The sequence below is a fragment of the Brassica oleracea genome, unplaced genomic scaffold (assembly GCF_000695525.1).
Source record: "Brassica oleracea var. oleracea cultivar TO1000 unplaced genomic scaffold, BOL UnpScaffold00876, whole genome shotgun sequence".
In the NCBI taxonomy this organism is placed as follows: Eukaryota; Viridiplantae; Streptophyta; class Magnoliopsida; order Brassicales; family Brassicaceae; genus Brassica; species Brassica oleracea.
This window is the reverse complement of record NW_013617494.1, coordinates 1-14649: the sequence shown is the minus strand read 5'-3', so window position 1 is coordinate 14649 and position 14649 is coordinate 1. Positions and strand designations below refer to the sequence as shown.

Here is a 14649-nt window from a genome sequence, read left to right as displayed (position 1 = left end):
ACGTTTTGAATGTTAAATTTGTCGTAACCGTTTTTGACCCCAACAACTGTTCGCTACAAAAAAAATATATATAATAATAATAATAAAATGCGTTGGATACCCCCGAGTATCTAGTTTCCTACCATCGTACCACGATGAAAATTCCATTTGCCACGGAATAAGGGGAGACAGTTCTCCTCGATGGATGCGCCATCAATTCGAACATAGAAAAAACGCTCGAACCATCCCTTGGCATTTGAAGTATGCCCCTGGATTATCGACATATGTCTCTTAGGAGCCATACGGTATGAGTAGTCAATCGAGGTCTTTCGTGTCGACCATAGCCCTTCAAAGTCGTCGGGGCTGAGGTCCATTCCGATCTCGTAGCTCAGGATCAACATACCAAGAAAGGTCTGCAACGCCGCAACGTTTAGCTGAGTGACCGACAGCTCAAAACGGTCGAGTGCGCGAACGATGACTTCTGGAATCGGGAACCACATGCGACAACGTGTCAGGAAAGCTTCGTAGCATGTGAGGAATTCCTCCGGGGGATCCTCCGCACTCTCACCATGCACCAGGACTCGAAACACAACCCCGCTCGGAACTCTGTAAAACTCCCGAAGGGTCTTAAGATAGGCGGGAGAGGGAGGTCACCTCGCCCATGGGCGAGGACGACCCGCGTAGAGGTCACCTCGCCCATGGGCGAGGATGACCCGCACCGAGGTCACCTCTCCCATGGGCGAGGACGACCCACACCGGGGTCACCTCACCCATGGGCGAGGACGACCCGCGTTGAGGTCACCTCGTCTATGGGCAAGGGCCGACCCGCACCGCGGTCACCTCGTCCATGGGCGAGGACCGACCTCCTGTCCCAAAACCGTGCATCCTCGCCTAAGTTCTCGTAACACAATACTTGGGCTCTTGGGCGCAATACCCATGTCTCGTCTCGCTTAGGATTATCAAAGAAACACTTCGGGAAAAGTTATAAAAACTTGGTCGTCGAAACGGATTCATGCCTGTCGTATAAAACGGCTATGGTTAGCTTGAACACCAGTTGCCTTAGCTATATAGGGAATTGGAATCTTTTCGGAAAAACCAACGGCTGGTTCTTTGGAAAAATCGTAAAAACATCTAAGTCCCAAAACGGCCCAAAAGGGGCCTGAACTGCGGCTAAACGGCCCACTTACGATTTTAGAACAGAATTGAGCCCAAGGCTGATATGACGGTCTATTTTTTATTTCGCAGGAAAAGATAAATGTCAAGTTTCCGAAGATAATCATGAAGGGTGACGAAAAATAGAAAAGCCCATCTCGCGACGAATCCGGCCCAGGAAAAGGCGCAAACCGACCTAGAGAGAGGATATAAGGAGGGCTTAAGGAGACGAGCAAAAGGAGAGCTTTCTCAGAGCAAACTTAATACTTAGAGCAATTTAGGCATTTTTCCGTTTTTACTATCGAGCTGCGATTCGACTAGGTTAGAACTTAGGTGGCTAGACTAGCGAACGTACCGACAGCTCTCGTGGCCTAGGATCTTACATGTTGTTCACGCTCAAACGCGAATTCGGAAATAAGACTTCTTTGTTCTCTTTTCGCTCTTTTACGATTTATTACATTCGACTCTTTCATATTGATTGTGTTGTGCGAGGCCCAGCAGATAGCCGGGACCTTCAGGGAAGGCTAGGTTAGCTTGGCTTTCCTCCGATTAACAAATCTCGACGGTGTGAATTCCGGTTCCCACAGAAATCATGAAGAAATCAATGTTTAACCAGGATAAGATGTACGTAAAGATGCAACAAACAATGGACATACTCTTTCACCCTCTCCACAACAACATTGCTTGGATCAGCAAAACAATGGAGGAGCTGCAGCAAAAATTGGATTATACTTAATGGATTATTCAGAGGCAGCAAGATCACAAAACCAAAGGTGAAGAAGCAATCAAAATCCTTGTTGGTACCTGGTTCGATATGTCCTTTGAAGATGTAGACACTTGTTTCCCAACAAGTAGTCACCTACCTCCTTACTAGCCAAACCACCTCCAAAAGTCAAGCTAAATGACTATTTAAGTTTTCTTTGATTAGTTTTACTTATTTTCGTGTTTAATTTGTTTCAGAAAAAAAATTAGATCCGAGGAGACGATTGCTCTAAGCATCGACCGATGAGACACAGTCGATATCGATCGACAGTACACCACCGCCACCGATCGAATGCCACTTATTTGTGTGGATCGACACTGGCATCATTGGGCAGGTATATTATTTTCCTTGTTACATTAAGTACTTTCGATTTATGTTCTCACCAAGCTTCGACTGAGTAACCATTGGGGACAATGTTGTTTAAGTCCGGAGGGAGGTTTACTGATACTAGTTTAGTTTGAGTCTTATAAAAAAAATGTTTTCATTATGCTTTTTCGAGTCAAGAAAAGGATTATGATCTTATTACAATTTAGCTACTACTCTAACCACTCTCTAGCACCATCTAGATTTATTGACAGCAGGATGTATTAGATGGAAATACCCCAGTGTATCACGTGTTACTCACATCCACACTTATTGAGAATGTCTAGAGAAACCAAAGCTGACTTCCAACCTTAGTCTACTCTACTTGCTTGTTTTGGGGCATGGTATACATTGTATAGGAGTCCTCTTGCAAGTCTGGAAGGTATTAGACTTAGTGTCCCTGGTTCTCCGTCCACCTCTCTTTGGCATTCATATTTACAAAATATTGAAATGATTTCTTGCGGTTTAGAGGGGTAGGAATGTTTCATGCGACACCATTATTCTACTCTAATAGAATGATCACACATTGTTTGGAAGCGAGGGGTAGATACATTATCAATGATCCCACTATTTGTCTACAACTTTTCCCTGTAATACTATATATACTATATAAAAAAAATCGGATTCAGAGAAGAGAGAAGAGAGTGGAAAAACCGGAAAGGGTTACCTGTAGGTCCAGATACTTTTTTGAGTTGATTCCATGTATCCTTTGATCGATACTCCCAAGATGTAGCCTACACATTTACTTTAATGAAGTTAGTAGAGGGGTATGTCAGGCGCTATCAGTAGAGTTGTGTGATGTATGGTAATGGTGACTAAGTTAGAGCGTGGTACATTGAATCATCCAAGGTTAGTAATGATTCACTTCCACCTTTCATATTTGCAGAAGTGAGAGTAGTGATTTTAAATTATGTGAGTCCATGTTGTGTTCAAAAGCTCTTTCATTAGGACTGCTTTTGTTTTGCTTGAGGAGAGCAAACGAGTAAGTCTGGAAAAGTTGATATAGCATGGATTTTACATGTTTTTAACCATGATATATAAGTATTTTAGGAGTTATTTATTATGTTTTGGAGTCTTTTTAGAGTATTTACAGGTTCATGAGTGTTTTGGAGATATATAGTGATTATGGGACATTTTGGAGATAAAGCTATAAGAAACTCGTAGCTGCCCATCGAACCAGTCCAGAGTCAACATTCAGAGTCAAACGTCGATTGATGGATAACTCTTGTCGTTGATCGACAGCGAAGCGCACAAGGGCCGACTTGGTTCTCAGTTGACTTATGGCCCAAGTTTCACATCATTTACAAGATACCCCTGGCTAATTTTAACCTAATATTTATGTGCTCTACCATTATTTTGGGCAATACACGCTTTCATATTTTCTACTTTTCACAGTAAATCATATTTAGGGTTTTTAACACTTTGGAGAGAAGATCCAAGACTCCTTTAGAGCTTTGTATTGGAACTCCAGTTTTTCTACCTTATTCTATTTATGTAGTTTATTCAGATATTTGTTATGTTCTGTTTTGCTATGTCTAAGTAGTTACTTTGTAAGATTTAGGGTTAGAAGTAAAGTTATGAGGGATTATCCCAAAATGTAGATACGCTAAGGTGACAAAGATTTCATATTACAAGAATTGTTATTAATGATTGTGTTCTAGAATAGCTAACTAGAACCCTGAACTTAGGATAATTAGGCGCAAGAGAAAGCATGGTCTCTTACCTGAATTAATTCCTTTGAGGTAGGATTGGTAGAAACAAGCGACATCTAATTTAGTCAAACTAGTGAACCTTTCAAACAGCTCGGCAACGCTTGCTTAGGTAAACATCGAGCGACGCTAGTCACATGGCGTTGATCGACCTTCGAACTATATTAACAAACGAAGGGTGAGATATAGACTTAGTCAATAGGATTTAATCGCACGCGGAAGCTGAAATACTTTGCAATTAGAATCCGTCTTCTAGGATTGAAAACCTTAGCATCTATATCACAATAATCTCAATTACCTGAAACCCTAAATCTAGCTATTTCTCATAATTGTTTACAACCAACCAATCAATCAATCGAACAACTGCCTTGTTCACCTCTGCTATTTACTATTTAATTGTTTACCTATCTTAATCATAAACTAGTTAGGATCTATTGTGTGCCTTAGCTCCTTGTGGATTCGATCCCTAAGAACTACGACTAAACCTCTTATTTGAGAGAGTGCAAGTCACTCCTTGGGGTAGCTTAAGTGATATTAATTTTGTTGTTCCTAACGTGCGTTTGGATGTCAAACAGTGCTAACTTTGCTGACTGATGAATCAAAACTGACGAGCTACTCCCCTGATATGTTAAAATGGGCGCATAAATTTTCTGTCTATATCGACACTCGAAACAAAGAGGTACAAAATTTTATGTCTTTAATCACTCACATTCTATTTTTATCTCTCATCAACAAAACTTAGAGTGAATAACACTGGGGACAGTGTTGTTTAAGTCTGGGCGACACTCGAGACAGAGAGGTACGAAATTTTCTGTCTTTAATCAGCCACATTCTATTTTTGTCTTTCATCAACCAAAATTAGACTGAATAACACTGGGGACAATGTTATTTAAGTATGGGGAAGTAGTTACTGATGTTATACTTTGTTTTAAGTTTCAATGTGCCATTTTAAATTATTTTGTTGAGTCAAACAGAGCCAGTTGGAGATTATGAACATTTTCTTGGAACAATCCCACTTAACCACATTCTGAGTTGTTTTTCTTCAGATTATACTGAATGGAAAAGTCAAAGCAAATGAACACGCCTGTAATATCCACACTTCTTGAGAAGTCTGAAGAAACCAAAGTTAACCTCCAACCAAATCACTTTAATTCGCTTTTTTGGGGATTGTTATACACTGGATCAGATTCACCTTACATGTCTGAAAGATAAATCTTTGTGCCTTCGAGTGCTAACTGTGCTTGCTGATGAATCAAAACTGACGACCTACTCTCCTGATATGTTGAAATGGGCGCATAAATTTTCTGTCTCAGCAGTGTCGATCAACACCATGCTTGTGGTGGCAATTGACACTCGAGACAGAGAGGTATGAAATTTTATTTTTATCTCTCATCAACAAAACTTAGAGTGAATAACACTGCAGACAGTGTTGTTTAAGTCTGGGTGACACTCGAGACAGAGAGGTACGGAATTTTCTGTCTTTAATCAGCCACATTCTAGTTTTATCTTTCATCAACCAAACTTAGGCTGAATAACACTGGGGACAATATTGTTTAAATCTGGAGAAGTAGTTACTAGTGTTATATTTTGTTTTAAGTTTCAGTTTTCCATTTTAAATTCTTCTATTGAGTGAAACAGAGTCAGTTGGAGATTATGAACATTTTCTTGGAACAATCCCACTTAGCCACATTCTACCACCATTCTGAGTTGTTTTTCTTCAGATTATACTGACTGGAAAAGTCAAACCAGATCAACACGCCTGTAACATCCACACGTCTTCAGAAGTCTGAAGAAACCGAAGTTAACCTCCAACCAAATCAATTTAATTTGCTTGTTTTGGGATTGTTATACACTGGATCAAATTCACCCTACATGTTTGAAAGATAAAGCTTTGTGCATTTTAAAGGCAGTGATCTTAAGTGAGAAAATTGATCTTCATGTCATCTACTTAAAACCATTTATTATTCTCTCTTTCTATAACTCCACATCCTCTTTGATGATAATGTTCACTCTCAAATCGTTGTGCAGGGAGGACCATGGCCACCATGAACATGAATCTTACTATGGAGATAGAGACACAGAGAGCATACTCAAGGTAATACTAATCTCAATTAGATTCAACCATTAGGAATGAATATATGATTGCACCAGTTTGTACAAATTTACAATGATTTGTTTCATCCAGATGGTGGAAGATCTGCTCAAATCTATCAAAAAGGAGGACCACAAGTTAGCTTTAGATGGTAAAACTGATAATGTGGCTTCAAGTATTAAAAAGGCACCAGTTAGTGGTGGTTGTAGAATCGTAGGCTATGTGCGTGCCAAGAAGGTAAAAGTGAAGTTATCAATGTTCTAGTTTTTATCTTCTAATGGTGTGCCATTTTGGTATTGATATTGGTTTTTGATTCAGGTCCCTGGAGAAATCATTATCTCAGCTCATTCAGGAGCTCATTCGTTCGATGCTTCTCAAATGAACATGTCTCATTATGTTTCCCATCTCTCCTTTGGTAAAATGATTTCAGAAAGGTTGTTGACTGATATGAAACGCTTAATGCCTTATCTTGGCCTAAGCCATGACAGGCTTAATAACAAATGGTTAGTAAATGAAGGACAGTTTGCTGCTAATGTTACCGTAAGTCCCACAATTTTTTTTTTTTTTTTACTTTCCTAGTCGGGGTTTACACTTTACGTGTGAAAATACAGATCGAACATTATCTTCAAATAGTCAAAACAGAGGTCGTTTCAAGAAGATTCGGTCAAGAACACTCAGTGATTGAGGAGTATGAGTATACGGCTCATAGCAGCGTGGCTCATGGTTACTATTACCCTGTTGCCAAGTTTCGCTTTGATCTCTCTCCTATGCAGGTTTCTCTTTCAGCATTTGATCTCTCACCAGTCACCAATGTCAATTCATGCTCTTCTCTCTTAAAAACCTTCCCTATGTTTTTTGCAGGTCTTAATAAGTGAGAACCCAAAGTCATTCTCACACTTCATCACAAATGTTTGCGCCATCATAGGTGGTGTTTTCACGGTATAGTATTTTTTTTTGTTCATTCTCTCAGTCTTAACTTTGTTTCATTTGCTTATGTACTCCATGGTAACTGTATGATTCTGCTTGTTGGGTTTTAGGTTGCGGGGATACTAGATTCGATATTTCAAAACACATTCAGACAGGTGAAGAAGATCGAGCTTGGAAAAAACATTTGATCAAGAGTGAGTGAGTGGTTTAGATGTTACTTCTTTTCAGTTTCTTGTAAGATCTTAAAATCATTAAAAAATCTCAGTTCTTACATACCTTCTAGACTATGTTTGTTTTGGAATATCAGTTTCAGAGGATAAGGAAACAATGTTGGCTGTACATCTTTATTTCTTCATGATTCTGATACGATGGGCCAATTAGGGATGCAAGAGGTATTAAAGGACGTGGCTTGGGAGGGAACAAGTGCACATGGTATGTTGGGATCACACATAGAGGTGTTGGTGACGTGGAAGATCTGCACGTGTGTAATGGCTCACGAGTATGTGTGAGGAATAAGGGTTAGCTGAGAGTATAAATAGCTGAGAGGATCATAAGGAGTCTTTTATCAAGAAATTTATCAAGTCATGTCATGGAGCCATTACACACGTGCAGATCTTCCACGTCACCCACACCTCTATGTGTGATCCCAACATACCATGTGCACTTGTTCCCTCCCAAGCCACGTCCTTTAATACCTCTTGCATCCCTAATTGGCCCATCGTATCAGAATCATGAAGAAATAAAGATGTACAGCCAACATTGTTTCCTTATCCTCTGAAACTGATATTCCAAAACAAACATAGTCTAGAAGGTATGTAAGAACTGAGATTTTTTAATGATTTTAAGATCTTACAAGAAACTGAAAAGAAGTAACATCTAAACCACTCACTCACTCTTGATCAAATGTTTTTTCCAAGCTCGATCTTCTTCACCTGTCTGAATGTGTTTTGAAATATCGAATCTAGTATCCCCGCAACCTAAAACCCAACAAGCAGAATCATACAGTTACCATGGAGTACATAAGCAAATGAAACAAAGTTAAGACTGAGAGAATGAACAAAAAAAAATACTATACCGTGAAAACACCACCTATGATGGCGCAAACATTTGTGATGAAGTGTGAGAATGACTTTGGGTTCTCACTTATTAAGACCTGCAAAAAACATAGGGAAGGTTTTTAAGAGAGAAGAGCATGAATTGACATTGGTGACTGGTGAGAGATCAAATGCTGAAAGAGAAACCTGCATAGGAGAGAGATCAAAGCGAAACTTGGCAACAGGGTAATAGTAACCATGAGCCACGCTGCTATGAGCCGTATACTCATACTCCTCAATCACTGAGTGTTCTTGACCGAATCTTCTTGAAACGACCTCTGTTTTGACTATTTGAAGATAATGTTCGATCTGTATTTTCACACGTAAAGTGTAAACCCCGACTAGGAAAGTAAAAAAAAAAAAAAAATTGTGGGACTTACGGTAACATTAGCAGCAAACTGTCCTTCATTTACTAACCATTTGTTATTAAGCCTGTCATGGCTTAGGCCAAGATAAGGCATTAAGCGTTTCATATCAGTCAACAACCTTTCTGAAATCATTTTACCAAAGGAGAGATGGGAAACATAATGAGACATGTTCATTTGAGAAGCATCGAACGAATGAGCTCCTGAATGAGCTGAGATAATGATTTCTCCAGGGACCTGAATCAAAAACCAATATCAATACCAAAATGGCACACCATTAGAAGATAAAAACTAGAACATTGATAACTTCACTTTTACCTTCTTGGCACGCACATAGCCTACGATTCTACAACCACCACTAACTGGTGCCTTTTTAATACTTGAAGCCACATTATCAGTTTTACCATCTAAAGCTAACTTGTGGTCCTCCTTTTTGATAGATTTGAGCAGATCTTCCACCATCTGGATGAAACAAATCATTGTAAATTTGTACAAACTGGTGCAATCATATATTCATTCCTAATGGTTGAATCTAATTGAGATTAGTATTACCTTGAGTATGCTCTCTGTGTCTCTATCTCCATAGTAAGATTCATGTTCATGGTGGCCATGGTCCTCCCTGCACAACGATTTGAGAGTGAACATTATCATCAAAGAGGATGTGGAGTTATAGAAAGAGAGAATAATAAATGGTTTTAAGTAGATGACATGAAGATCAATTTTCTCACTTAAGATCACTGCCTTTGCGGAAAATCCTTATAGATGGGTAGCCTTGTATATGGTTCCTGAAAATTTTCATTTGATACATTAAACTACAACAAAAAGAAAGATGAGAAAACATCAAACTTGGTATATATACCTCTTGCATAGAGTAGTTTCTTCTGTGCAATCAACGCTTCCTAGAAGAACACGCCCATCAGTTTCAGGATTATATCTGCAATTCCAAACAGAAATCATCAGAAAAGCATGAACTTGATGATTCTTCAACGTTTAGTAACAAACAGAAAGGAAAAAAAAAACAAAAAAACAGAACTACATACCTTTGTCTTGTTATTTCAGCTGCTTTCTCCCAAGATGGTTTCTGAAAATGTTTAGCAGAGAGAACAAAAGAAACGTTGTAAAATACTAAGCATTTACATATTTTTTATGGACCTAACATAGGTAATCAAACCAACAACGATTGCGTTCAAACCTAGAGAAAGATGCACAACGATTGGAAAAATAGTTTCATAGAGATGCTAAAAGTGTAGATGGACACACAAATAGCTATACCACAACACAAGGAAAGATTCACGTTCAAACCTAAAACAGAGAATTCTACCTTAAAGAACCATTACATCTTCAAGTGTTGTGGTTGTCACCCCAAGGGAAAACGAAGGTTTTGGTGTCGTGCCACCATTTCTCAGCAATAATAAGAACTAGCTCTGTGAGTTTTATGGACCTTGTTTGCGGATGCCATAACTGCTACGGAATTTTCAGCTTTTTCCATGGGTATATGCAAATCATACATTTTTTGTTACAATTGTGAGAATATGAGATGTAATAGAATGTTAGTTTCTAGAGAATGAAGAACATGAAGAACACGAGAGAGAGAGAATGAGAGACTTCAAAATGTAAGAACTAGAGAATGAGAGAATAATTTCCTTAGATCTGAAACATATCATTACAATAGGTTATCAAGAGAGAGAAGCAGAATAGAACAAGTTTACTCTAGTAGTCAAACACCTTTGGCTTACTAGGGAAGCTAAAATAAAATATCTGTATGTTTTTACTTACGCTTTGCGGGTACTGTTCATTTTGGCAGGCCTTGTTTGATTTCCTTTAACCTTGGGCAGACCTTGCTAGATAAAACTTCTTCTTTTTATTTCTTCATGTCAATACTCCCTCTCGAGCTTTACCATAAGGTATGGCTAAGCTTGGAACACATGAAGACATCCCTCGTTAAAATCTTTTGTGTGAAAAAATCCAATGGGACAAAAAACACACAAAGGAAAAAGAGTAAATACTTCATGGCTTAAGGGGATCATGATCTAGTCAGGTCTATGAGTCACAATCTCATATGAATGAACTCACAGACCTTAGTACTTGCTCTTTTGGTGAAGATATCAGCTAGATGGTCTTCACTTCTAGTGTATCAAGGTAGAATGACCTGCTCCACAGCTTGTCTCACCTTGTGACAGTCCACTTCAATGTGTTTTGTCCTTTCATGAAACACTGAGTTTGAAGCTATATGAATGGCTGCCTGGTTATCACAGTGCATTCTGATTCTAATGAGCTCACTAGTCAGCTTCCTCATTGCTTTAACTCTGCCTCAACACTTGAACATGATACCACCTTTTGCTTCTTGGTTTTCCACATAACTAGATTGCCTTCAATGAAGGTGCAATAACATGTAGTAGACCTCCTATCCACTCTATCACCAGCCCAATCTGCATCACAATATCCCACAATCTCTGTGCTCTTGTTGCAACCCATCCAAACACCTTGACCCGGAGGTCCCTTAGGAATCTTATGATCCTTTCCACCATACTCCAATGATGGACCTTCGGTGCTTGCATATGCTGGCTGACTTGGTTCACAGCAAAACAGATGTCTGGTCTTGTAATGGCGAAATAGATCAGCTTTCCAACCATCCTCCTATAGAGCTTGAAGTCTCCAAATAGTTTGTCTTCAAACTCCCCCTCACGCAAGACTTTGTACCCTTCTTCAAGTGGTGTTTTGGCTACTCTTCTTCCAAGTTCTCCAGCCTCATTTAACATATCAAGTGTGTACTTTCTTTGAGATATGAAAAGACCCTTTTTAGAGCGGCATATTTATATCCCTAAAAAATACTTTAGCTCGTCTAAATCTTTAATATCAAAAGTAGACTTAAGAAAAGCTTTGGTTGTGATGATATATCTTCCTTGTCACTTCATGTGATTATGATATCATCTACATATATCAGAAGCACCACAATTCCTTGTTTGCTTGTGAGGGTGAAGAGAGTATGATCAGCTTCTGATTTCACAAACCCTCTTCCATTGAGAGTTGTGCATAATTTGTGATACCAAGCTCTTGATGACTGCTTTAATCCATAGATTGCTTTCTTCAATCTAAGGATATTTCTTGGTTTAACCAGTAATTCCATACCAGGAGTAAATACTTTTGTGTTTAAAGTGTGTTTAATAATTAATCTGAGTGATTTGTATAATGTTTAAGAGAATAAGAGTTTTAGAGAGAATAAGAAAGAGAGAGAGACTCAAAACTCCATTAATTATTAAAGATGAGGTTACAACATATTTATGTGTGTGAAACAATACATTTCGAAATCCATAAGATAAGAGAGAGATTCAGAGCATGTGTAGTCAAAGAGAGCCATCCAAAAGCATCCAATGGGAGTCTTCACATGCTTGATCCCTTTGGCATCTTTTACTAGATGCTGTCTACTTTACAGCCTGTCTCCAGCCTCTCTAGCTTGAGGAAACCTTATCCAGACTGCTCCTTCCTTATCCAAGAGCTCCTTGGTCGTGGGTAACTCTCCAAAGTGAAGCAAGATCACTTTCCAAGCTTTAACTGAGTTACCACAGTAAAACTAAAGTTACTGTGGTAAAACTCTAAAGTTACTGTATGCCTCAATCCTCTTTCTCTATCAATGTCTCCTCTCTTTATTACCTCATCTCAACACTCCCCCTCAAGCTTGAACATGTGGGACAAGTCAAGCTTGGAAACCATGAAGACCTCCCTCATTAAAAACCTCACCAAAGAAAACCCATTGGGATAAAACTTTGATGAGGGAAAAAGAGTGGAGACTCCATGGTTAAGGGGCTCAGCTCCTTGGAGTAAGATCAATGAGTCCAAGCCTGGATAGTATGGACTCCATTGTCTTCAATCTCGCTGCCTTGGTAAACACATCTGTAAGCTGATCTTCTCTTCTTGTATAACATGGTAGAACCACTCCTAAGATAATCATCTGCCTCACCTTATGACAGTCCACCTCTATGTGCTTTGTTCTCTCATGAAACACTGAGTTGGAGGCAATGTGGATAGCTGCTTGATTGTCACAATGCATAGTCATAGGAGTACTCTGCTCAATCTCTAGATGCTTCAAGATCCCCTTGATCCACACCAACTCGTTTGTCAGCTTCAACATGGCTCTATACTCAGCTTCAGCACTTGAACAGGAGATACCCTTCTGCTCCTTACTCTTCCAAGTAACCAAGTTCCCTCCAATGAATGTACAATACCCAGTAGTTGATCTCCTGTCCACTCTATCTCCTGCCCAATCACCATCACAATACCCAACCACTTCTGTACTGCCATTAAAGCCCATCCAAACTCCTTGTCCAGCCATCCCACTTAGATACCTCAGTATCCTATCAACCATCTTCCAGTGATGGACCTTTGGCGCCTGCATATGTTGACTCACTTGGTTCACAACAAAGCATATATCTGGCCTAGTAATTGTCAAGTAGATCAGCTTGCCAACCATCTTCCAGTGATGGACCTTTGGCGCCTGCATATGTTGACTCACTTGGTTCACAACAAAGCATATATCTGGCCTAGTAATGGTCAAGTAGATCAGCTTGCCAACCATCTTCCTATACAGCTTAGCATCCTCAAACAACTGGTTCTCTTCAACCTCCCCCTCACGCAACACCTTATACCCCTCCTCAAGAGGTGTCTTTGCTACCTTTCCTCCAAGTACATCAGTCTCCTTCAGCATATCCATTGTATACTTCCTTTGACACATAAACAAACCCTCCTTGGATCTGCATATCTCAATCCCCAAGAAATACTTCATCTCTCCCAAGTCTTTGATATCAAACACAGACTTGAGGAACTCTTTAGTGGCTTTAATCCCAGCCTTATCACTCCCTGTGATAATCAAATCATCCACATATACCAGTATCACAATGATCCCTGATGGAGTAACCAAAGTGAAGAGTGTATGATCCAGTTCAGACTTCCTGAATCCTCTGCCATTCAGGGTTGTACTCAGCTTCCTGTACCAAGCTCTAGGAGACTGCTTCAGCCCATAGATTGCCTTCTTCAATCTCAAAACATTTCCTGGTTTTACTAGATGCTCAAGACCAGGAGGAGGAAGCATGTATACCTCATCGTCTAGCTCACCTTGTAAGAAAGCATTCTTCACATCCATCTGCCACAAATCCCACTCCAAGTTTGTTGCAATGGACAACACAATCCGAACTGTATGTAGCTTAGCTACTGGTGCAAAGGTATCAATGTAATCCTCTCCATAGGTCTGTGTAAATCCTCTTGCAACCAATCTGGTCTTCTTCCTATCAATCTGTCCATTTGCAAGATACTTGATTGTGAAGATCCATCTACTAGATACAGCCCTCTTTCCCTTAGGCAGCTCACTCTCATACCATGTATCATTTTTGATCATAGCACCTGCTTCAGCTCCCACTGATTCTTTCCATTCCTTGTCTAACATAGCTTCTTCATAAGTCCTTGGTACATAACTCTCATCCAGACTAATCATAAAGGCATAATGCTCCTCTGGAAACTCAGCAAAGGAACACACAGCTTGAGAAGGATGCTCCACAGCCTGGGCATTGTAGTACACTCTCGTGTTTACCCAGTTGGAAGCATCCCTCTTTATCCGTGTGCTCCTCCTCAATGGTTGAACCTGTTCCTCAGTATGAACCTCTGCGTGACCCTCTGGTTCTGTCTCACTCACCTCCTCTTGATCATGAACCTCTCCTTGCTCATCCACACTGACCTGAGGAAAATTCTCTACTTCTTGTGTCACCACTTGATCATGATGACCTGAATCCCCTTGGTGCTGCTCTTGCACTCCTGATTCAGACTCATTTCCCCCCTCATGATCAAGGAGAGATGTTCTTTCAGGTTCTCTAACCTTATCATGGGACATGTTTACCCCAAGCCTTTCCAATATGTTCCTCAGATTCTCTGCCATGTTTCTTGGTTCTTGAGACAGATCTTCCAAGTCTTTCCAATTCTTTTCTTCATAATACCCCTTGGTCTCTATGAACTTAACATCTCTAGACACCAACACTCTCCTGGTTGCTGGATCATAGCACTTGTACCCCTTCTGAGTTACTGAGTACCCAATGAGCATTGCTTTAGTGCTCTTTGCCTCCAACTTGTTTCTCTGTTCTCCTGGAACCCAGACATAACATAGACATCCAAAGACACGCAGATGATCTATGTGTGGCTTGCTCTTGTTCAGCACTTCAAA

The 14649-nt window shown here is 39.9% G+C and overlaps 2 protein-coding genes across 2 annotated transcripts in view; one reads left to right on the top strand and one right to left on the bottom strand.

The window, feature by feature from the left end:
- LOC106320302 overlaps positions 1-7324 on the top strand; it is a 13854-nt gene extending 6530 nt beyond the window's left edge. The window contains exons 3-11 of the mRNA XM_013758665.1: positions 5153-5332; positions 5688-5727; positions 5873-5885; positions 5995-6061; positions 6152-6295; positions 6377-6598; positions 6670-6831; positions 6920-6997; positions 7096-7324. Of these exons, the coding sequence (XP_013614119.1) occupies positions 5153-5332; positions 5688-5727; positions 5873-5885; positions 5995-6061; positions 6152-6295; positions 6377-6598; positions 6670-6831; positions 6920-6997; positions 7096-7173 (984 nt within the window). The 3' untranslated portion in view covers positions 7174-7324. The remainder of the gene's footprint in view (positions 1-5152; positions 5333-5687; positions 5728-5872; positions 5886-5994; positions 6062-6151; positions 6296-6376; positions 6599-6669; positions 6832-6919; positions 6998-7095) is intronic.
- A 409-nt stretch (positions 7325-7733) lies between these two features.
- On the bottom strand, positions 7734-10740 carry LOC106320301 (protein disulfide-isomerase 5-3-like). The gene is made up of 10 exons (XM_013758664.1): positions 10594-10740; positions 9485-9582; positions 9304-9378; positions 9173-9229; positions 8997-9063; positions 8763-8906; positions 8460-8681; positions 8227-8388; positions 8061-8138; positions 7734-7962 (listed from the first exon to the last, which is right to left on the bottom strand). Exons 1-10 carry the CDS (start codon positions 10738-10740, stop codon positions 7885-7887), a joined length of 1128 nt encoding a protein of 375 aa, XP_013614118.1. The 3' UTR covers positions 7734-7884.
- Between the last annotated feature and the right edge of the window lie 3909 nt (positions 10741-14649).